Source organism: Ceraceosorus guamensis, assembly GCF_003144195.1.
Source record: "Ceraceosorus guamensis strain MCA 4658 unplaced genomic scaffold IE81scaffold_30, whole genome shotgun sequence".
In the NCBI taxonomy this organism is placed as follows: Eukaryota; Fungi; Basidiomycota; class Exobasidiomycetes; order Ceraceosorales; family Ceraceosoraceae; genus Ceraceosorus; species Ceraceosorus guamensis.
Genome location: NW_020290025.1, coordinates 218241 through 240164, shown reverse-complemented (window position 1 = coordinate 240164; position 21924 = coordinate 218241). Strand labels below are relative to the sequence as shown.

The following is a 21924-nucleotide window of genomic DNA, read 5'->3' as shown; positions in this document are numbered from 1 at the left end:
CCAACCTCAGCAAGTCGGACCAGCTTACCTGCAGGGATCCGAGTTGATCAGCGGAATTGCGGAGGGGAAAGCGCGCGTCTGCTGCTTGCCAAGAAAAGGTCTGCTGGCAAGCCACTTCTCCTCGGCCCTTTTTGACACGAACGATCTCGTCATCCCGCTGTCCCACCGGAATATCCTGCCAAAGACCTCTGGTCGTTGTCTATTCCGCTCGAGCACTCGGATCGAATTCTCGTCGATTTTGCTCGTCACGCAGTCATCGTACACCACAACGACGGCCAGCTTCTCTGAGACCACACTTCACAGCAGTTACCGACGCGCGGCTGGGATACTCCCCCCTTCCTCCGGATCCTCTGTCGACCAGTCCGGGTGCAAAGCATCCGTCGCCCTTTCCAGCGAGCTATTTCCTCGCAATGGCCACCAACGGCAGCTTGGAGTTCAGCACTGAGGTGGCTCGGCAGTCTTCTCCTCTGAAATGGTCATCAGACGAGCGAGCCAGCTCACATCGAGACTGCCCTCACCATAGCTGCCCTGGAAGCTCTAGCAGTGCGCATACACTCGATGCCTCGGTGCGACACGAGTCGAGCTTGCAGCTTCGCGTTCCAAGGAAACGCAGTAGACCGTCGTCATCATCGCAGTGGGCGCTCCGGGCGCCTCGTCGCTGCGCGTCGGCAGCTACTGCGGCAGTAGTCATGATGACGCTGTCAATCCTTTCGACATTTCGAGGAGCAGAAGCTGCACCCGACGATGGTACACTGCTGCAACCTCGATTTGTGCCTGGCGCTGGCGAGCTTCCGCTCGGCGTCGAGCGATTACGCCCCGACGCGCTGTCCCAGCTCAATCCGTACCGACCAGCACCGCATTTGCGGTCCGCATACGAGCGTCAGCCTGCGCTCAGGTCAAGCGATGAACGAGATTGGGTACGAGGATGGACTGAAGCTGATGCGGCGCAGGGTCGAGGGCTTGCGGAGAGAGACGCGTCAGACGTGACGCCGTCTGGCTCTGCGGACAATCTCGTCGACGTCGGCATCACGCAGCCTCAGTCTTGCGCGCCTTTGAACATCACTTTTGATCCTTCCAAAGGCAAGCCTCCATACACGGTGCACATTGCCTTTTCCGAGTGGTACCCGTACATTTTCTCGGGTGAGTGCACAGCACAGGTAATGACCCTGCAGAGCCAAGCCGCGTGCGTTGACCACAGTGACGTCCGCTCGCCCGCAGTGCCAGCTTCTTACTCAGACCCCACGCTCGGTCTCTGGCTGGTACAATTCATGGTGCCGATGTTTCAGCAGGCTGGTGTGCAGGGCCCCACCAATCCCAACATGATCGTCAGTGTCTCTGATTCGACGGGAGCAATGACCAACTCCAGCGTCATCGCGCAAGTAAACTCCCCATCGGCCGGCGTGACTTGTGCAGGGATTTCGGGAAGTTTGGACTTCATCTTCTGGAGTGATCCGTCCCAGACGCAGGTGAGCGTTGAGATTCATGTTTGCGTACGCCGAGGTCTCAGATGCAGTCGAAGTCACGCCGTTGCTGACCTTGGCCTTGCTTCACAGTGTCTGCCCTTTTCAATCACATGGGCGCGTGAGGGTACACAAAAGGGGTGGACTCCTCCACTGGGACTCTTCTTCTTGCCGGAGCAGACTCCGCCCTTGTATCTGCCTATCGCCAACGCAACTGCAGGAGGGCTGAATTGGACCATGATCATTCCAGCGGGCAAACGCTTCCTCATGACAATGTCGGACGCTGGACCGCTGGGAGGCGGAGTCTCCGGACTCAATACCGTGGGAGGATCGGAGTATGCAAATCAGAACTGTATAGACAATGCGACGGAGCAGCACAGCTTGCCTAGACCCACGACGACTGTCACGGGTAGCATGCCAGACTTTACTGCCTCTGTCGCCTCTCTCACGACGGAGAATGGCATCGTCGTCACACAGACGGTGGTGCAGACGGTGCGAAATGGCAAGGCTTTGAAGGGCGACGATCCGACTTCGGCCGTGATCGGTGCGTCTGTGGGCGCAGGTCTTGCTGTGGGTATCGCTGCAGCGTTCATCGCATGGTTTTGCTGGAGGAGAAGGCAAAAGAAACGCACAAACTTGTCTTGGGACCTTCCGGATAATGTCGCAGGTCAACTGAATCAGACCAACGCTCCGATGGACAAGAAGCTGCTGCAACGCAAAGGAGCAGGCGCGACCATCTTTGCTTCGGCCGGACGCCTCAACAATCTGTATCCGACGGGCAACGCGCCTGACCGCAGCAGCCATGCGAATAGCATCCATGGGAGCTTTAGGTCGCTTGGCAGTAGTGCCTATGATCAGAGGTACGAGAGCGGTGATGCCGCCTCTTCACAAACTTCGGAAGCGCCTGCATATCACACTGCCTACGCCTCGTCTCCACCGAGTGGTCCTCAGCGGCCATACTCTGACTTTTCACCTACGCACTCTGACGGCAACTGGCCCTTGAGCCGACCTGCAGCTGCGGTGACTGGTGCCGCGGATGGACAGGAGGTGATGATCGGAGAAGATTCGCCGCCCTCGGCGACACCCTCCTCGAGGGGCTTCCAAGGCTCGAGAAGGGAAAGCGCTTCTTCCGGGTCCGTACGACAATCGGGCACTGCGTATCGCTCGCCCTTTTCGCCCACTGCCACCTATCCCCACAACGGGGCTTCGCATGGTGCTGGCTACGAGGAGGTTCCCATGAGCGAGCCCATGTATCACAGCTCCAGCATGTCGTATCATGGCCACTCTAGCGGTTCTTCGTACGCCATGACGCGCCAGGCAAGCGCTGGATCTTCAGGCAACTCGCCCATCACATCTATGGCGACGCCTAGCCAGACGCGGCCCGCAGCTGCAGGAAGCAGCACGTTGCCGCCCGTCCCACAAGGCTTCGTTCAGCATTCGGACGCTGGTCTATTGTTGGACGATACGATGGACGAGGAGGAAAATCAGAGGAGAGGAAACGGAATGATTGAGCTTCCACCTCAGTACGATGCCGTGCCGCCTCGTGCGCCGCAGCACGGGCGATCCAGCACTTCTGGCTCGAACCCGCCATCTGGGCCCTCTTCGGGTTCAGGCACGTACCAGAGCACCTCTTCGAGAGGCGGTGCAAGAGGAAGCGGCAGCGGCACCAGTGGCTCGCAGCAGCAGATGCTTGGACGATCGCCGCTCAGCCAGCGTTTACCCGAAGGAGATATTTCTACAGCGAACCAGCCCTTTGCGGCGGACTTGCTCGATGAAGGCGTCGACGAGGATGAATTTTGGAGAGCGTCATGAGCGCTTGTTAGAATTTCCGTTGCCTTGATACCCCCTTCCTTTCTAGGATCGTCGGTTCCTCTTTGTTTTACAGCTCTTCGAACGTTGTGAGCCTCTCTTCAACATTCGACACTACCACCCGGCACCTCGCCTATTCCTCGCAGCCAAAGCATACGCTCATTACCCCGTGCCTTTTGATTTCCCGTTCTGTATTCTCGCACAATTCTTCTGTCCTCGTGTCTTGGTCTTGACCCGCCCGACTTTCTTTTTGCTGGTTTCGTCAATGCACGTCCTTGCTATTTTGTGCTCCTATCCGCATGGATCTGCTCGTGCTGCGACTGGCTGCGTTGAAAACGTGAGAATAGGGTAGACGGACGTTGGAATGGCTGCTGGGTACGCTCAAGGTCCTGACGGCCACCATGCGCTTTTGCAAGGCAAGGTGATCTTGTGGGTGCACCACGCAGCCTCTCCCAATTCGATTGAGTGAATCACATGTCTGTCGAGCGAGCTTTGCTGCGCTGTCTGTCTGTCGCACGAAGCGTGTCTTCGCTTGCCTCTTGCACTTTCGCGGGCAACAAGTCGGGGATCGAGCGAAGATGTGGGGGTTTGCGAAGACTTTGTGCCAGCAGCTGTATATACCTACGGCCATACATACAGCACCTCGCTTTTCCAACCTACTTGGGCTCGATCGCGAGCGACGGCCGACGGCCGACCGGCGCGCGTCGTGTGCGTTCAACTCGCAAGATGTCGCGCTGCACGATGATCCGGCGACGTGCTGTGAGCCAATCTTGAATTGAATGTGAATCACGTGTGGATCGCAAAGACTCATCACCATGCACTTGCATGCGGCTCGCTGCGGCCGATGCTTTCCACCAGACCAACGTCGGCTTGCACTTTGGGCTGCGAGCCTCCATCCACGCATCTTTGCTCTGACAATTCAACAATTTAGGCGAAGATCATATTCATTGAAATACTTTTGTATTTGGCGACAGTCATTGTGGAAAGCGAAGAGCCGCGGTTGAGCGCAAGGAAGAAGGATGGGAAAAGGTCGAAGAAACTTGAATGTCGGTGCAGTCAAGATTTTACGAGGGACCGGATGCAGAGCTCTTGATTGGAGACGATCAACACTTTGTGCCGCCTCGATCCACTCTGGCAATCATAATGGTACACGTATTCAGGGCCAAGAATGTTGCTTCTGCAGGAGTATCCGACCTGGACGCGCACTCCTTCGATCGAACTTGGGTTCACAAACGTGATTCTCGCTGCGGTCAAGGCCAGCCCAGAGATTTCGTCGTATATGACGTGTCCTTTGCAAAGACGCACCCATGGTGGCAGTGTCGAGGCGCGAACTTCTCAAGACTCTTCTGTCAAGTGCATGACGGGTTTTGAAATCGAAGCTTGGGACCACGTAGCAGGGCGCTGCTCTCTTTCGAATAGTCCGCAAGACCAACGTTGTCGATGAGCCTATTGCTGCGCCCGTGTGCAGTGCCGCCCCGCTATTGCAAGCTCAACGTGACTGCGTCCGTGACTGCGTCCCTCCCAGCGGCTGCTCTTGCTGTGCTCCAGAGGCGGCAGCAGCAGTAGACAAAAGTTGTCTGCAATTGCCAAGCCATGCTGAATGCCGGGTTGGCAAGCATGAAGAGTAATGTCTTTGGGGGCCAGCAAGAATCCTCCAAAGGTCTGTTGTTTTGAGAGGGCAGGCTGTCTACTAGAGACTGGGTGCTTTGGGCTGCTTTGGGCGGATTTGGGGAGCGTCTGTGGCAAACAGTTGGAAGATCTGGGCTCCAGGCCGCCACCGCCGCCACCGCCGCTCTTGCACCTCCAAGCAATCAGCGTAATGTCTTCTTCCAACGCATGATTTCCTTTGGGCCTGGGGGTCGGGAGGAAAATGAGCAGAGGTCACAGCACACATCGATGCATACAAGAGAGCTGCATGAAGATCGCTGTCTTGACCAATTCTTAGCTGACGAACAGCATTGTTTGCGGCGTCGATGTTTCAAGTCCAAGGGTACCATGCATTTGGTAACATCCCAAACCATAATCAGGATTGTTTGGCGCGTCAACTGACCATCGTGCATCACCAGGTGTGAGTCTACGCTCACGACCGTCCGAACACGTGCTCGTCGTTCCAACGAGAAAGGATCAGTGTGAGTCATGATCAAGTGCAGTGCACAACGAGATGGCGTGCCGTTACCGTGCGGTCGACGAAACTACGAGTTATTGCACGTTCCGACCGTGAGGCCCATGGTCATGACTTGCTCGCGCCGACTTGATTTCCCACTCACTCTTGACTCGCTCATGAAGCAGCTAATAAAAAAAGGATCCATCAGGAGTGACGTGAGCGTGATCTCAAACGGAGGAAACAATCCTCTTGGATGCGGTAGATCATGTGATTATGATTATGGAACTGCTTAGAGGGTTGCTCCATTGCGCAGTCAAAATCAAGAATTTGAATGTAAGCAAATGAGAACTTTCGCGGCGTAGACAGGCTCATGATCAAGAAATAGAGTCGTGACGAGCCTCATTCAAACCAATAAGTTCGAAGCAAGGTTTGAGCGCATCTCACAACGTTCAGAAGGCTGCGTACGTATATATATGAGAAACCGTTAAGGCAATCACGGTTGAGTCAGAGGTCGGCTGATTTCGAGTGCATTTGAGTCAAGTGTCTTGCGCGACGGTATATATATATGTAGCTTCAGCTAGGCTGCTCATGAGCGCCCATTACTCGTGACTCAGACTCGATGGATCAGCCAGCGTGTGACTGACTGACTGACAGCAACAGTCAAGTCGGCATTCAGATTGGATGCGAGCGTGCGTCATCAATCAAGAATTGCAGCAGTCTCCAAATTGGGATGAAATCAAGTGTCAATCCTGTCTTCCCTTACGAGCCGCAGGAATCCTGTAGTCTAGGTCAAGGGAAAGGTACCTTGTCCTATTATGTGCTTCAACAGGTCGTATTCAATCAATCCGCAACGTGCTCCATGCACCGAAGTCGGAGGTTGCCCGCCTTGCTCAAAGCCTAACAAGACGTCGCTGATCATGAGGGCGCGAGCGGAATGTGCTTCACCCCAGTCTCTCACCCAAGACCGTCACGCAAGACTCGTGAGTGCATTCTCTTAACTGTGGCAACGTCGACTGTTGCTCCATTCACGTACAGCGAGTCACATCCCTGATTACCGTGGCTTTGCAGCATTGGGCTAGGTTCCTTACCTCGCACCTCACCTTCGAAGCCCCTTTTGGAGCATCAGTCGAGTAGCTATGCGTTCTAGCCTACCGGAAGCAGCGCAAAGAAGCAGCAACGCATCGCGCAGGCTGGCCCTCCACTCGGATTGTCCCGTGTCTTTCCCTCCCATCCAATCTCCGTCTGGATCGTCGCAGAGTCAGACGAGGGGCGAGAAGGCACCAGGGAGGGCTTCAAGCTGCAGGGAAGAGCTCGAACCTGTCTCGGGCACCCTTCACCTGGGCTTCCAGCTATGCTTGGCGAGGCTTTCAGTCGTGGTGCTGTCCAGCGCCCGCAAAGGGTCAGCAGTCGCATTTGCGGATCAAGTAGTATTCGACGAAGACCTGAGCCATTACAGGTGAGATCTGAGCACTTGTCCGTCTTTACTGCGTTCGGATGCTTGCTAAGAACCTTTGCCATGCTCAAAGAACGAAAGACGGATGCTACGTCTGGAGACCTTCGGAATATCAAGCGGAACATCCCGGTCCGACAACAGCGGCGGCACAAGGAGTGACGAGCGTGACACCGGTCGCCATGATCGTCGACGCTCTAGACAATCTACTGGATCGCGTGGCAAAGAAAGTCTCTATGGACCAGATACAGTCCATTGGTGTCTGTGCGGAGGTGAGGCGATGCGGGCCAGCGAGCGTTGCCTTTCCGTAGTCATCTACTGATGTCTGACCTTTTGGAGGTACGTCCCCAGAGCGACTGGCCAGTCTTTCTGAGTCGAAGAGCGGAGAAGATGCTCCACGATCTGCGTCCAACAGTCGGTCTGCATGCTCAATTGACCGTGCCAGAATTCTTCAGCGTGCCATTCATATCCAACATGAATGATTCGTCGACGCTGGACGAGATGCGAATGATAGAGACGGCTTTGGAGGCGAGGATGAAGGGGGTCATGATGAACGGCTCAACCCTTATCAGTGCTCCATCGGCCATGCCCTCTTCCGAGTTCGGTGTCCACAGCAACTTGTTTGGCACAGAGGTGGCAAAGGCCATGAATCGCAAGAGGTTCCAAGCAATTCGTCAAGCAGCCGCACAGAAGAATGGAGCAGCACCAAGCTTTTCAGGATGGGCTTGTCAGCTTGCCAAGTTGAGGAACGGAAAGGGAGTCGGAATGGAAGGTAGATCCGCTGCCATTTTGGACATCAAGAAAGTCTGGCATAATGCCGGACGCATCATCACTGCAGGCTCACTGATCTGTGCTGTTTTGACCAGCAAGATGCCTAGGTGAGCGCGACTATTCCCTCAAACTGTGCGCAGCTGTCACATACCGCCATCAAATCCAGCTTCAACCACACCGAGGCGGCTATGACGGGGCTCTATGACCCAGAAGCTCGCGAGTGGGATCAGCAGATGCTGGACATTTGCAGCAGCGGTGAAGGACAAGTGTTGAGACAGAAGTTGGGAGACATTGCAGACCTCGACACATGCGCCACGTCGGCGGGTAGTTGGCTGTGCCAAAAGCACGGCGTTCAGCAGTGTGAGCATCTTCTCGCGTACAGTTCTGAAAGTGCGCTGGTCTGACTTTGCAATCTGCTTCGTCTCAGCTTGCGTCATTGGTCCTTCGCTGCCATCCTCGGTGGTGGCATACATGGGAATGCTTCCGGGTCCGAGGTTGGTTGCTGTGAAGTGCTTGATGTCCCATCAAACAGCGCCACACTCATTATCATCCACTTGGATTCATTCGCTTTCATCCAACAGCGACGGAGGTATTTCTCTTTCTGTCCACGACACCATGATCATCCCTTTGCGCTCCAAAGTCAAGGCTCCTGGTCACTCTCTGCTTCCGAATCCTCTTCACGAGCTTTCGAGCCAGTCGACAGGTGTTGTCGACGACACTCGTGTTCAGCCATGGCTGGCCTTAGCCCGATGGCAAGACGCTGGGCTGGCCCGCAAGATTGTCAAAGATGTATACTGCTCCGGTTTATGGTCAGCCTTTGGCAAGCTTGTCAACGCTGTTGGTGTGGGTGGCTCGCACGCCCTCGACAACAAGGTGAGACCTGATGATACGCCTTGGAGCCAACGCGATTCGTCGATCTGACAAGTACGCATAATCTGGTTGTCCGGCTCAGCTCTTCACGGTTAGTGGCGGTCAACGAAGCGCGCTCAACCTTAGCTTACAGCTTACAGCGCCGAAAAATCGTATGCTAGATTGTGTTGCTGGAAGGCGAGACGCGAGGTGAGTACCACACGGCTACGTCATGGCCTATTTTCGGAGGATCCTCACGTCCAACGATCCGGCGGTGCAGGCATCCGACGGTACGAGCACGGCATGCGCGTTATGGAGTTTGGCAACGACTTGAGAGGTGCGCCAAGCCGCATGCCTATCTGCAGACGGTGCCTCATCTTCACTCCTCTTCTTCGTAGCGAACGCGCGATGTATGATCGAAGGTCAAGCATTGGCCATGAGGAGTGCTGCATCGCGTATCGTTTTTGCCGATCTCGAACAAATTCAAGACGTTGACAAGTCGGTGCATGAGAGTCGGCAAGCGCGCCTTCGCGACCGGGCTACAAGTCAAAACTTCAAAGGTGTTGGAGGTGTTTTGGGTTACAATCCTTTTCATGGTGAGCCGTTGCCATCGAAATGGCTGGCTTGGGGCAAGCCGTCCGGCAACGCTTGCTTTGCTGGTGTCTTTACGTCAGTCCTAGGTGCGCCGTTGGTCACTCACACCGACGACGTTCACGATGCTTCAGTAGAAGAAAGGGCTGCCACTCCTTCCCCTAGTAGCCCGCCAGCCGTTCAAAGTCATTTGCCCAAAGCGGGTAGCGCTCCGGCGCGGATGACAAGAGCTTGTGTTGGGGCTGCTTATCTGGGCAAGGTCATGCTGACACGTCAGTCGCAAAAAAGCTCTGGCCTCGATCCTGAAAGTTTCGAAACTATCGTCCGCAAATCTCTCTCTGGGCCGTCCGTCTCTGCAGATGAGGCGTTGCATCCGACCCCTATCGAGCAAGTCAACAGCACTGGCTTCACAGCCGCAACGATGCCAATCATCGTGCTACAGCCGCCGCCTCCGGGTCCTCACATCCGCGATAGACCGAAGACGCGTCGACGCTCCGCAACGGCCAGCGGTGCCGAGATCAAGACATTTGCCTCTCTCGATCCTCCACTCCCAACCCTCCACAGTCTGCATGAAGCAGGACCACTCGACCAGCAAGAAAGCCTCGAATGCGTCGAAGAGGCCCTAGCAGCGTTGGAAGAAGGAGCCAAACTTTTGACGGGTGACTGCGACTCGAGCCGAATTCTCCAACGTCCGAGATCTGGCACGATAGCTGGCCTTGTCGAGCCATCGAGTAGAAGGTTTAGTACACAAGCGGAGGACTTCCCTTCTAGCCCCCGCACCTATTCCGATCCTCTGAACTCCTCTCAACACTCCCGAGCTGAAAGCTTCTCGAGCGACCTGAGCGTGCCGAGCTCGATGAGCTCTGCGACCACACTTCCGCGGCTCGCGGCTGAGGAGGACCAATCGGAACACATGTTGATCGATGCCCCCGACGGCGGACAGCTGACTCCTACTGCTGCCGGCTACTTTACGAAGGAGCAAGAAGAGAAGATTGACGAGCTAAAAGAGCTGGCTGACGAGCAGACTCGCGGCTTGGTCCGTCTGGCAGCTGTCGACGAAGATCTTTTTTACGTGAGTATTGCAGGCGTCCGTATGATAAAGTGTTCTGACTGACCACGATAACGCTTCGAGATCAGGTGTATGCTGCACTTCTCGAGGTGAGTCAATTCAATCTGACGATGCACCCCTCCAATCGCCGCTGTGCTCACCACCATCTTGGCCTCACTCACCACAGGAACGTGATCGGCTCGCTTCGTATCTCCTTTGACGCATATCAACGCGGACACGGGCACCGCCATATCCAGACCTCTTCTTAGGTCTGCATGACCTCTCCCTGTTCTCCGTGGTGCCAATTCACGTTTGACCCGTGCTGTTCTCGCTCTGCCATGCACTGTAGCTCGTTGCAGAGCTTCCGGCCATTACACACGAAAGATTGCGTCATGATGTCAGAAAGATGCCATTGCTGTAGTTTGGGTTACTGGTAAGGCCTTCTTCACTCTGATTTCTCTTGTGAGCCATTGCCGTGGAAAGGATGAGCGACGACATTGAACCAAGGAATTGTGCCTTTTCAATGATTGAAAGGGGAGGGTCGAATGTGATCAGCACCGCGGCACTTCCCAGCCATGCGCACTGCCTCTTAGACCATGCTCATCCGATGCGCGACTTACTGAATTTGAGTTGACTGAATGCGCTGTTCCTGTGAGCTACGCTCTGCAAGTGAGAGTCCAGACTGCTCTTGCTGGGGTCTGTACCGTATGGCTTCTCGTCTGACTTTGCTCTCTCCAGCTCCAGACTGTTCTCTGCCCAGCCCCATAGACGAACTGAAAAAAGGCGTCGTGCAAAGGCAGATACGTTAGTGCTGCTGTTCGTGAGAGTTCGCGCTGGCCAAGGCGCCTGCCTGCCGTGTCACCTAGGGTGCCACCCGTACGACGAACAGCGACAGCTGGATATCACAAGCCGAGCGTGGTTTTTTTTGTCCTCATTTGTAGCTCCTACTGAACCCCCCTTCCAAGGAAAGAAACTCACAGCTGCTCCTCTGATAGGCAAACAAAAAACCACCGCAGGCACCCAAGAAGGTGGCCAATCTGAGGGCCGATCCGATGCCTCTAGGGCTCCTGGTACTGTCTACCTGTTCCATGAAGTAGAGACCAAAAGGCATCGCAGCTGTCGCGCCTCCCCACCAAGCGTAATCGGATGGCCTCATGTACTGCACCACTCTGGCAAAGTGTGGATCCGCATCGATCAGAGGATGGGGCGTGGACAATTCTCGGATGGCTAAGAGTACGAGGAGGCACTTCGATGTCAGCTGGGCTTGCTCGTCCAAATGTCTGCGATGCTGCACTGGACATCATGCGTAAATGTGAACCTAGACACGAGTACTCACGCATCGTAGCTCAAGAGTCCACCTTTGGGTGGTGAGAGGGGCAAGCGCCAATCTAGTTTCGGGCCGGAGGCTCAGTGGAGGTCGTCTGTTGGAGTAGCTAGTGCACAGTGCCTAGTCCTTGAATGGTGGATGTGGGAGAGGATGACAGAATGCTGGGTGCGGCAGGATAGCGAGTCGTGCGTGGTATGCTTTACTCAGACTATGCGTGCCTCGACACTTGATCCGGGTCGATCGTCTCGAGGCCGTGCGTTTGGAATCTCCAAGTCGAGATTGGGTGCGACAACCGGTCACCTGGGTGGCAGCATCGCGGCATGGCGACTGGACCACGTGGTCAGGCGTGCAGACGAATAAGCACACAACATCATGCATCAGCTATATGCTATAGGCGTGTCGGGTCGTCTGCCCGCCCTCCTCGGCTCGGCAAACCCGCACCCGCTTCCAACCAAGCGTGCAGCGAAGCGCGCTATATAATCACGAATCGGCGCTGCATGGTGGGGCGGTCAGCCTCAGGGAAAGTTGCGGTGAAAGTCACGAGTCGAAAGTTGTGAGCGTGATGAGTGCTTTCGAGATTTTGGACGGTTCAAGGTTTCCAATTCCTGGTGGCCGTAGGCATGCATCGCATCAAATCGTGAGTCACTGTTCCCCCTCGACTCTTTGGTGGGTCCGCCTCCCTATTTTCACACACCATTCTACCCTTCAGCTACGCCCTCACCAACGATCGCATATGCTAAGCTGAACCATTGGGTCGGCCGGATCCCAAGGCCGCGCATCGAATAGCAGCTTTTGAGCCAGGTGCATGTAGCAAGAGCATTACACTGCCATCGAGCTTCGTCCGCTTACAGGCAGAGCAGTGCCACGACTACACCTCCCGGTAACACATTCCCCTCTCTTCACCGCCAAGAGCTTGTGACCATCCATCCCTCGACTTGAGACTCGGCTACTCTGGCGGCTTGGTCGAGCAGCTCCCCCGTACGCTCAAAGGGTCGAGATGGATCAAATGCGAGCACTAGCGGCTCAGGCCGAATCCATAGCGCAGAGAATACCAGGAAGCGCAATCGTAGCGCGCTACGTCCGGTCATCTTATCAAGATGATCCCTTCCGATCATTACTAGAGTTGATCCTTCTCGCATTCGCTCTTCGCACGCTGCTTCAAAGCCGAACACGCGGGAATCAAAGCGGAAGCAACTTTGTCAAGCTTTCAGAACGGGAGATTGACGAATTGGTCAGCGAATTCAATCCTGAACCTCTGGTTGCACCGCTGACTGCCCTAGAAAAGGAAGAGCTGGACTCGGTGCCTACAATCAGCGGTGGACTTTCTTCCAAGCCCAAAGTGCTGCTACCTGCGCGTATCGGTGGCAGCGCAAAGGGAGCCAAAGAGATGCTCAATCTGGCCAGCTACAACTTTGCTGGATTGGCTGGCAGCGACGTCATTCGAGACGCAGCTGTAGATACGCTCAGAGAGTACGGTGTTGGAAGCTGCAGTCCGCCTGGGTTCTACGGCACCATTGATGTTCACATGACGCTGGAACAGGATCTAGCGAGGTTTTTGGGAGTGGAGAGCGCAATCATATACTCTCAAGGCTTCAGCACCATCAGCTCCGTCATTCCTTGCTACCTGAAGAGAGGAGACGTGATAGTCGCAGACAAGGGCGTCAACTTTGCTATCCAGAAGGGCATTCAGGTACGTATCGCTGCAGCAGTGGTGACCGTAAGGACCCTGAGCAGGCGCAAACTCATGACGTGGCACCTGTTCCCCTGCTCGCACCTCAAAGGCTTCACGATCTTTTGTCCGATGGTACGAACACAATTCTCTTTCCTCGCTCGAGAGCGTCTTGGCAGACGTCACAAAGCACGACAAGCGGAGGCGAGGAAGACTCACGAGACGCTTTATCATCACGGAAGGCATCTTTGAAGGTGACGGCGCGGCTGTGGACTTGAAGGCGATTTGCGATCTCAAAAAGAAGTATAAGTTTAGATTGATTCTGGATGAAGGTATCAGTTTCGGGACCGCGGGAAAGTCGGGCAAAGGAATGACCGAGCTTTGTGGCGTCAATGTGAGTCCAAGGCGCTGGGAGTAGCCAAGCTGCGGAGAGACTGACCATGAGCTGGCTTGTCAATCTTGCCAGCCGAACGAGGTGGACATTCTGTGCGGTAGCATGTCAAATACGCTTGGTGCGGCTGGCGGGTTCTGTGCAGGTGCGGCCACCATGACGGAGCATCAACGGATCAATGCTGCTTCATTCGTCTACTCCGCCGCCATGCCAGCCATGCTGGCAGTTGCGGGGTCAACGTGCATGCAGTATCTGCAGGCGCACCCAGATGTGCTCGAACAACTGAGGAGCAACATTGCAACGATCAGGAGCACGCTTGTTCCCATCGAAAGCATCGTCATTGTCTCGGATGCCGCCAGTCCGCTGATTCACGTCCAAGTTCGGAGTCAAGCCGATCCTCATCCTGCTTCTCCAAAAGGCAACGCATCTTTGAGCGTACCTCAGGAGTTGGTATTGGGTCACGACCTGACAGGACTGGAACAGGCAAGACTACTTCAATTGATCGTGGACGAAAGCTTGAGGAATGGAGTGCTGTTGACAAGACACAAGACGCTACCGAGCATCAATGCTAAAGCGCTGGAGTCGGGTGCGCATGCTAGACCTTGCATCCGGATTGCAGTCACGGCTGGACTGACGCAGAAGGAGATTGAAAAATCGGCGGGCGTGATCAAGAATGCTGTGGTCAAGGTGCTTGGAAAGCGGAGATAGGTACTAAGGGATGGCCAGGTGTAGCATTATGTGTTGCAAGCCGCGCATCGACAGTCGCAATGATATCAAGAACGCGCTCCCTCATGGTCCAAGGGGTCTTCTTATTCCAACTCGGCGGCGGTCTTGCTGAGTGCACACGATGTGACTCGCGAATGGGTCATGTGATGTTGACCACCCTACAGCATGAGTTTGAGTGTTGAGCTGCTGCACTGATGACTTTGCTGTACTCGCTCGCCTTAGCACGATTCGTGGGGCCTGTACATTCAACTCGGTGATGACGACAATTTAAGAAAGTCACGAGTTTTGACTACTCACGACCATCCAAAGTCAATCAAGTCATCATTATCATAGCGTGAGCGCGCGGATGGATGTGCGCGCACGGTTCAGCTAGTTCCCAATTGGTACCGTACACGCACATCAGCTGCGCGTGTGCCATGGGCGCTGCTCATTCGTGATTCTCGATCGAGTTGGCCCGCAATCAGAATGGTACGCGGGCAGCAGCAGCACGCAACCCTGAGCACGCTTTGTGACTCGTGGACTGATGATGACTGAGCTGCTTCGGAGCCAAGTGAATTGACTGATTTAAGATTTCCGACTTGGCGCGCCCAATCGGGCTGAGCTTCACACGCATGCTCGACCATCATTCCCCACTCAAACCGGTTCTGCAGGTCAAGGACAGCCAGAGCTTGGACCTCAGAGCTTTGTTGTTGAGCATTCACGATTGAGCAGAATTGAGACCTGCTCCTGGGCTCGCTACGAAGCTTGATCTGTACCATCCACGATCGGAGCTTGGCTCGTGGCTGAGCGCATGAGCACCCGATCACCTGCTGATTGCCACGCCGTGCAAATTCAGCAGGAGGGAAAGCAAGACGAGACCAGAAAGCGAATTGGCGGCACTCTGACTCGGCTTCGGAGCAGTCCGCTTCGTCTTCTGCGTCGTCATGAAGATCTGGCGAGCTCACGATGGCCACGGATTCGAGGTGGGAAAGCGCATGGCCGCATTTCAATCGTGAGTCACTCACCCACTTACCATCTGCTCGTTCGCTCTAGGTCTGATCGATGTATATTGCACCCTGTAGCTTCGATGACCTTCAGGATGCCCTCTCCCTCGCCACGGGCATTGCTACCGATGCTATGATCTGCATGACTGCGGATGGGGACCACTTGACGCAGGATGTGATGCGCCACATCTCTACGAGCGAAGGGGTAAGCGAGGCGGACGATGTCGTGAGTTATGTTCTTTGTGCTGTGTGGTGCAACATGACTCGTGCTGGGCTGTTCAAGTGCTGATCGTCACAGTCAAACATCGCACTTTGACAAAAGGAGTTTTTCGTGTACAATCGCGACTTTCTCTTTGCGGATCTCGATGCCCTGCAGCAAGAGCTGGCATTGCCAATCACTCTCCACGCTCCTGTGGCTGGTGAGTATGGCGTATATGTCGGACCCTGCCGAGGACACTTATTCACGAGGCCATCCCCCACACTTCCTCAGACTTTGAGCTGGCGAGCCCACCCACGCCAAAGTCCTTGGCCTCGCTGCTGGGCTGGTCCACGCAGTTGTTGGCCTGCCTCAACGAGCACACGTCTTCAGCAAGGCTTTTCCACTCGCATCTAGCAGCCATACAGCGAAGCACTCTGGTCGCATTGTCGAACCTCAATACGCATTCAGAAACGGTGCGCGGACATTTTACAAAGGTACAAGAAAGCGCAGAGAAGGAGCTGGAGCGCATGCGAGGATTGCTCGAAGGCAATCAGACGGATCTAAAAGCGCTAAGTCTGGTGCCCATCAACCCTCGACTTTTGCCAGGCGAGTCTAGCAAGTCGACGACGGGTGGGAGCATGAGCAAAGGTGGAATCAAAGAGAGGACGCTGGCGCATTATGTCCACGCGTCCAAGATGGGCGCAGTGTTCAACTCGTGCTCAGAGGTGCATACGGAGCTTCAGCAAAGGCTAGAAGAGGTCCGCGGATATGCGGCCCAGCTCGGCGGGGACACGGACGGGCTGCGAGAAGAGGTAGAAGTAACGAACATCCAACCGTCGCAGGAGACACTCGAGGGCGCAGAGCAAGCTTTGCTGCGCGCTGAGGAAGTCAACAGCTATCTGCTCGAGACGTGCTCCCCGGACGAGCACGGCTGGCCCGTTGCGGAGGCTCTGTCTGCGGACGTCAATGCTCTGTCACAGGTCGAAGGCAGCGTGGGGGAGCTCATACTGCTGGACGAAGTGGGGAGAGAAAGCGTAAGACGCCTGACGGCGGACAACAATGAGCTGGTGCATCGATCGCTAGAGATCCTCGGAGATATCAGCAGTTTGCAGTCCGATTACGCTGATCTAGCAGCTTCCCTCACGGCCTTGGAGCAAGACCTGCGAAGCAACAAGACGGATGGATTTCGACATTTGGCCCGGCTCAAGAACATGGTGTTTGCGTACGGAGCTACCCTGGTGGAGGTGGTGCGCCGACGAGAGTTTGCAGCGCACTTCATGGCAAAAGCTCATGCTGTCGCTGAGCTCATGGCCCGGCTCTCCGCCAACGAGCGCAAGCGTCGAGAGGAATATCGTAGCGAGGTCATGGGCCTGCTGCCGTGGGAAGTCAAAGGTCTGGAAGAAGCCCCCTTAAGTTTGGAGATCTCGACATCCAAAGGCGACAGCGCCTTGGCGGATCTCAGTCGAGATGACGTGCGTCTTTTCTTGACGACCCTGGACGATGTCGAGATTGCAATTCAGGCCGAGTCTGCATCTCGCGAGCAGGCCGCCGCCCTCAGCAGGCCCATGCAGATGGTCAAGGAAGCTCTCAATCAGCTCTTGACGCGGCTCGACGAGACTGAAGACGATTTCAGCGCACTGGTCGAAGCTGGGCTTTTGGGTCGAGGTAAGAGCAGTGAAGATGGCGACTCTGAGTACTCCGACCCGCAGGCCAATGGGGCGCCCCAAACTCGAAATTGGAATCGAGCAGCCGACTCCAAGGCGAAAGCGGCGCTAGAAGAAGCCCAACAAAGAGCTGGCCGATTAGAGCACGAATTGATTGAAGCGCGAAATTTGGCGCAAGAGCGAGAGCGCATTGATGCTGAAGCGCACGATGCTGAAGTGGCAAAGCTGCGCGTGGAAATGGGACAATTGCGCGCCGAGCTGAGGACGAAGAACAGCGAGCTGGGCAAAGAACGAGGTGAACGCCAGGCCAATGCAAGGGCAGTCGAAAATCTGAAAGCAGCTGCAGAGACGGAAGCGGCAAGACGTCTGAACATGGCAGACGAGCTTGGTCGCCTTCGACGAGACGCAGAGGACGCGAGACGAGCCGAAGCGGATGCTCGCGCAGAGGCTACTGAAGAGAGTGAGCGTGCTACAGAGCTCGAGGCGCATACTGTAGACCTGCAATCAGAACTTGAAGATGCAAAAGCTGCGAGGCTGGATGCGAGCAACCGTATTGAAGCTCTCCTGGGCCAGGGCACCACGACTGAGCGCGAGCTGAGCGCGGCGCAAGAGCACATCGATGGCTTGGTATCTCAACTAGCAACGACGCGCGCTGAAATGCGCGAGGCTCGAGACGCCTTGACAGAAGCGGAGCAGGCGCGGGACAAGGCGCTCCGCTCGTATCGAGCCGAAGTCGATGGCGACCGAGCTATTCTGGAGGAGACTCTCAAACGAACACAGACTGAGCTCGAGCGCACCAAGAAAGCTTTGGAACAAATAGAAGGCGAGATTTTCGTCCACAAAGAGGCTGCTGAGACTTTGAGAGGCCAGCTTCGCGCTGCAGACGAGACGCACGAGGACACTGTGCGCCAGGCTATGGATGCGGAAGTTGCGCGTCGACATGCCGAGCGGCAGCTTCACAATTTGTTGGCTGGCAGTCGTCCTTTGGTCGCCAAGACTATACAATTGAGAAAGTTCATCCGCTCGATGCCAGCCTTATCCTCTTCCAAATCGAAGACCTCGGACGGAATCGCCGTTGACATCGTCAACGAGGAAATCGACGAATCAACAGAGGATCAACGCCAAGTCGCCATCGACGCATTCGAGGCTGCAGCAGCAGATGCCAATGTTGAAACTGTGTGCGCAGCCTTGCGCGCTCTGCACTTTGGCAGCACTCAAGGCAACGCCCCCGATGAGGCCAGAGCGAAGCTCGACAGTCTTACCACGCTTGTTCGCAAGTGGCAGAAAGCGTATCGTAACTCCTCCGAAAAGGTTGCGCGTGCCAGCAATGCCGCAAGAGAAAGGATCGCATTCCGCAACTTTGCGGCGGGCGATCTCGCTCTCTTCTTGCCCACTCGGAATGCCGCTTCTAGTGTACGACCGTGGGCTGCCTTCAACATCTCTTTCCCGCACTACTTTCTGAATGCTAAAGGTGTGCTCGCCTCTCAGCTGCAGACCAAGGAGTGGATTGTGGCCCGCATCACGAATATTGACGAGCGCATCGCATCGAACGCGGTGCGCCAAGGTGATGACGGAAGCGTCAACAACCCGATGCAGCTGGCCGAAGGGTCTCGTTTCTACATGCTAGATGTGGACGGATGGAGCAACACCAGTTCCAGCTCCGCTGCTGCATCAGCGAATGCAGCTGATGTGGCGCCCGCTTTGCGCACTCGTCGTAGCACTTCCAATGTTCCCACTGCGCCTCCATCGAAAGCAGGCGAGTTGGGAGGAAGCGCTGAGCCGCACACGCGACTTCAACGCGCTCTCACAGATGCGACCGCGGGGTTAAAAGAGACGCGTGCTGACGCCACTCTCGGCGCAATGCAAAGGGGCGAGTTGGGGGTGGCGGGTTGGGATGTCCCCAACTCCGCAGCAGACGACATTGGTCTTCCTCCTGAGAGCCCCGACGTGTCTCTTCGAGACGACCGAGCCCCTGCTTTGACCTCTGTGGAGAACAAGGTCGACAACAGCGGCGTTGCCGAAACGAGCGCAGCTTCGCAATCGCGCGCGCCATCTCCGTCTGGCATCACCCGTGCATTTCGATCGAGCTCCAGAGCATCATCGCCCGAGACTGGAAGATACAGTGCGATCTTGGGGGCGAGTGCTCGAACGCAATGGCCTAGACCTGCTTCGCTGGGCCAAGACCGTGCACTAGGGCCCATAGACAGGTCGCTTCCGGATACCACGGCCCCAGCATTCGGCAAACTGAAACCGCGCAACAGACTCGCAGCTCCTGCTATCCGCTCCACTCCGCACAGTCTGGTAGCATCGCCCACGTCTGTCGTCGGTGCTGCATCAAGTCAGAATAGTGCGCCTCTGCAGACAAGCGGTGCTGCCCTCATCTCGGGCCTGACGAAGAGTGCAGCCAAGGCGCCCACACCAAACCCCTTTTCGCAGAGCCCGGCTGGACCAGGCGTGTGGAATCAGCCAGAGACGGCGGATTACTTTGCGAGGCAGCGCAAGCACTCTTTGCTTGGTCAGGAAGTCCGGACGGGAAGCCTGAAGGCGTCCGGAGATGAAGATGCGAGCGCTATCAATTCGGCTTCCAAAGACCCAGTCAGTGGCGAAACCGCAGCGCGTCTTCCTCGTTCAACGTCTGCGCGCTCGAACCGAGTCAGCGTAAGCGGCAATTCGCTGATGTTGGCCCATCTTGGAAGCTCGACTGTCTCGGTTGGAGTCTCGCAAGGTGCAAGTCCGTCTGCGGCAATCACGACTATGGACTCTGCTCTTGGCCAGACAGCTAGCAAGTCTCCTATCAAGCGAGCCACTAGCGTCGCTTCTTCATCAGCTGGTGGGTCGGGCTACAGCAAGACCGATTCCCAGTTCAGCCTTGTCGGGGAAACGCACAGCTCCACAGTTGGCAGATCTGCTGGTCGCCCGTCCAAGCCCTCTTCTCCAAGCTTTGCACGTTTGGCGATGACGTGGGGTAGAAGCAGGGGTGCACCCCGGACACCAGGACTCAACGACGACGGCGCATCTGCGAGTGGAATGTCTTCACGATCGGTCCGAGATGCGACCAACATGGAAGCCACCATCACTGGGGCTCAAACTGTCAGCGACGGAGGTGGACAGCGCTCCGAGGCTTCCGAGGCACTTCGAAGATTTGCTGCCGCTCGCAGAGACACGTCTTAGCTTTCTGAAGGCTGTCTCGGAGCCCGCGGTTGTCGGTCAGGCCCTTGTTACCGTTTACCATTAACCTTGCATGTCATTGCGATGTATCAACATAGAGTCCTCCGCTCAGGCTCGCTGCAGCTGTTTGAGGGTGCCATCAGCACGCCACTGCTCCACGTAGAATTTGACATCTGCTACGAGGCCTTCCTCATCGAGATGCTTGGTAGGTTTCCAGCTCACTTCTCTTTCGGCACGACTGGCGATGCAGTCGACATTGGTACGAGTAGGCCAGATTGGTGTGCGCTTGTCTTGCTCTTCATCTGCTGCGGATCTAGCAGCGTCTTCGATGCGCACGCCCTTCTCGTTTGGATTGTGAGCTGGGCAGGGAAGGGATGTAGGTTGGGAGGAGGAGATGAGACCTTGAGCGTGAAGCGTCTTGCCAATGACGGAAGCGAGGTCCTTGAACAGGTGCAGCTTGGGCGTCGAGGCAAAGTAAAAAGACTCGAACAGCTGTTCGCCACCTGCCACTTTCTGCTTCGACGCCTTGCCAGAGGAGGTTGGGGAGAGCAGAGAAGCGGAGAGGAGCAGGATGAGAGAGGACACGTCGCTTACGTGGACCGAGGTCCAGCTGTTGGTACCTGCACCGACGTGCACCGCATGGCCATTGTACAGAGCCTTCTTTACCAGATCTGGAATTTGCGTCGATACGCGCAGATCCGGCCCTTGTCCTTGACCCCAGACCAGCGTAGGGCAAACGATGGCGCCAGGCAGCTCTCCGCGCGCAATGACGTGCCCAATCCTGTGGCAAGGGACGCTCCGAGTCAGCGCAAGTGAACGCGTCGACCTCAAAGTGACACATGGACACTGGTGAGCGTGACTCACTCTAGATCGATGTGCCGGTGCGCCGCTTCGTCCGAAATGTTAACAATGGCATCCCTATCAGAATCATCGTACTGCCTAGCTTTCGGCTCCGCATTGCCGCCGGCCAAGGTCTCTATAAGTTGAGTGCCGCTCAAATGAATCAGTGCGCCCCTCTTTCCGCTCTTCTGAGCACTGATCAGACCCTTGTTGATAGCTTTTGTCAGCTTCAAATCGTCCGACGTGGCAGCTTGAAGGACGAGGTCTGCATCCGAACTAATCTTTTCCGAAGCTTCGTACCACGCATTCCCATCCTTCCCTCCTCCTCGTTGCGCCACAATTACGCTCAAAGAACGTCCTTGCAATTTGGATCCCAATTTGGACGCCCAGCTGTCGATCTGTCGATGCTTGGACTCTGAAGAGGTGATGACAACAATTTCGGCTTCACCTAGCGAGAAATCGCCAGTCAGCAAAGTGTACAGCACTTGACCTCCGACGAAGCCCGTGCCGCCGAACAGAACGATTTTGGGAATGCTGCTGGACATCTTTGCAAAGGCAAACGTAAAAACAAAAGAGAAGGATGAGAGATGGTTTGGCGGGGGAAAAACGTGAGGGGAATAGGCTGAAGAATGCAAGGCTTAGGTGATTCTGCTCGTCTCAGGCTCCGAAGGGAAAGGCTTTATACGATTTTGCCCAGCCTAGGCTCGACTGATCACGTCAACGAGTGCACAGAAGGCGAGGGTCATTTCGCGGCGTTCAAAGGCGAGTCGCGCGAGACGTGCTCCATGTGGAGGCGAATGAGTGAGTAGTGCACGATGAGTGCATGGCATGCGCGGATCAAGCTTTTTCCACGGCACCCGTCGGGCTCTGCGCGA

The 21924-nt window shown here is 55.8% G+C and overlaps 6 protein-coding genes across 6 annotated transcripts; 4 read left to right on the top strand and 2 right to left on the bottom strand.

Moving 5' to 3' along the window:
- Nucleotides 1-273: 273 nt before the first annotated feature.
- IE81DRAFT_136325 (hypothetical protein) lies at nt 274-3402 on the top strand. The gene is made up of 3 exons (XM_025510306.1): nt 274-1140; nt 1219-1466; nt 1554-3402. Exons 1-3 carry the CDS (start codon nt 411-413, stop codon nt 3270-3272), a joined length of 2697 nt encoding a protein of 898 aa, XP_025369578.1. The 5' UTR covers nt 274-410; the 3' UTR covers nt 3273-3402.
- A 3107-nt stretch (nt 3403-6509) lies between these two features.
- IE81DRAFT_366697 (hypothetical protein) lies at nt 6510-10364 on the top strand (the record flags this gene model as incomplete). The annotated part of the gene is made up of 12 exons (XM_025517029.1): nt 6510-6829; nt 6900-7095; nt 7175-7701; nt 7761-7954; nt 8022-8088; nt 8176-8467; nt 8547-8555; nt 8626-8653; nt 8724-8780; nt 8842-10106; nt 10172-10192; nt 10270-10364. 12 exons carry the CDS (start codon nt 6510-6512, stop codon nt 10300-10302), a joined length of 3009 nt encoding a protein of 1002 aa, XP_025369577.1. The 3' UTR covers nt 10303-10364.
- Nucleotides 10365-10460: 96 nt separating this feature from the next.
- On the bottom strand, nt 10461-11748 carry IE81DRAFT_136246 (hypothetical protein). The gene is made up of 4 exons (XM_025510305.1): nt 11419-11748; nt 11061-11309; nt 10703-10855; nt 10461-10598 (listed from the first exon to the last, which is right to left on the bottom strand). The coding sequence occupies exons 1-4, from the start codon at nt 11420-11422 to the stop codon at nt 10528-10530; spliced, it is 477 nt and encodes a 158-aa protein (XP_025369576.1). The 5' UTR covers nt 11423-11748; the 3' UTR covers nt 10461-10527.
- A 185-nt stretch (nt 11749-11933) lies between these two features.
- Nucleotides 11934-14464, top strand: IE81DRAFT_323577 (PLP-dependent transferase). Its single transcript, XM_025513991.1, has 3 exons — nt 11934-13099; nt 13191-13472; nt 13545-14464. Exons 1-3 carry the CDS (start codon nt 12407-12409, stop codon nt 14175-14177), a joined length of 1608 nt encoding a protein of 535 aa, XP_025369575.1. The 5' UTR covers nt 11934-12406; the 3' UTR covers nt 14178-14464.
- A 346-nt stretch (nt 14465-14810) lies between these two features.
- IE81DRAFT_366694 (hypothetical protein) lies at nt 14811-20317 on the top strand. Its single transcript, XM_025517028.1, has 4 exons — nt 14811-15186; nt 15257-15404; nt 15501-15597; nt 15669-20317. The coding sequence occupies exons 1-4, from the start codon at nt 15119-15121 to the stop codon at nt 20210-20212; spliced, it is 4857 nt and encodes a 1618-aa protein (XP_025369574.1). The 5' UTR covers nt 14811-15118; the 3' UTR covers nt 20213-20317.
- IE81DRAFT_347513 (hypothetical protein) lies at nt 20318-21594 on the bottom strand (the record flags this gene model as incomplete). Its single annotated transcript, XM_025516159.1, has 2 exons — nt 20318-20990; nt 21074-21594. The coding sequence occupies 2 exons, from the start codon at nt 21592-21594 to the stop codon at nt 20318-20320; spliced, it is 1194 nt and encodes a 397-aa protein (XP_025369573.1).
- Between the last annotated feature and the right edge of the window lie 330 nt (nt 21595-21924).

Bases quoted from the DNA above. Each gene is read 5' to 3' on its own strand.
- IE81DRAFT_136325 (XM_025510306.1), top strand. From the start codon at position 411: ATGGCCACCAACGGCAGCTTGGAGTTCAGCACTGAGGTGGCTCGGCAG. The intron at 1,141-1,218 runs GTGAGTGCACAG...GCTCGCCCGCAG, and splicing joins GTACCCGTACATTTTCTCGG to TGCCAGCTTCTTACTCAGAC. The intron at 1,467-1,553 runs GTGAGCGTTGAG...CTTGCTTCACAG, and splicing joins GTGATCCGTCCCAGACGCAG to TGTCTGCCCTTTTCAATCAC.
- IE81DRAFT_136246 (XM_025510305.1), bottom strand. The intron at 10,856-11,060 runs GTGAGTTTCTTT...GCCTTTTTTCAG, and splicing joins TGCCTATCAGAGGAGCAGCT to TTCGTCTATGGGGCTGGGCA. The intron at 10,599-10,702 runs GTAAGTCGCGCA...ATCATTGAAAAG, and splicing joins ATTCAGTCAACTCAAATTCA to GCACAATTCCTTGGTTCAAT.
- IE81DRAFT_323577 (XM_025513991.1), top strand. From the start codon at position 12,407: ATGGATCAAATGCGAGCACTAGCGGCTCAGGCCGAATCCATAGCGCAG. The intron at 13,100-13,190 runs GTACGTATCGCT...CGCACCTCAAAG, and splicing joins CTATCCAGAAGGGCATTCAG to GCTTCACGATCTTTTGTCCG. The intron at 13,473-13,544 runs GTGAGTCCAAGG...CAATCTTGCCAG, and splicing joins CCGAGCTTTGTGGCGTCAAT to CCGAACGAGGTGGACATTCT.
- IE81DRAFT_366694 (XM_025517028.1), top strand. From the start codon at position 15,119: ATGAAGATCTGGCGAGCTCACGATGGCCACGGATTCGAGGTGGGAAAG. The intron at 15,187-15,256 runs GTGAGTCACTCA...TGCACCCTGTAG, and splicing joins CGCATGGCCGCATTTCAATC to CTTCGATGACCTTCAGGATG. The intron at 15,598-15,668 runs GTGAGTATGGCG...ACACTTCCTCAG, and splicing joins TCTCCACGCTCCTGTGGCTG to ACTTTGAGCTGGCGAGCCCA.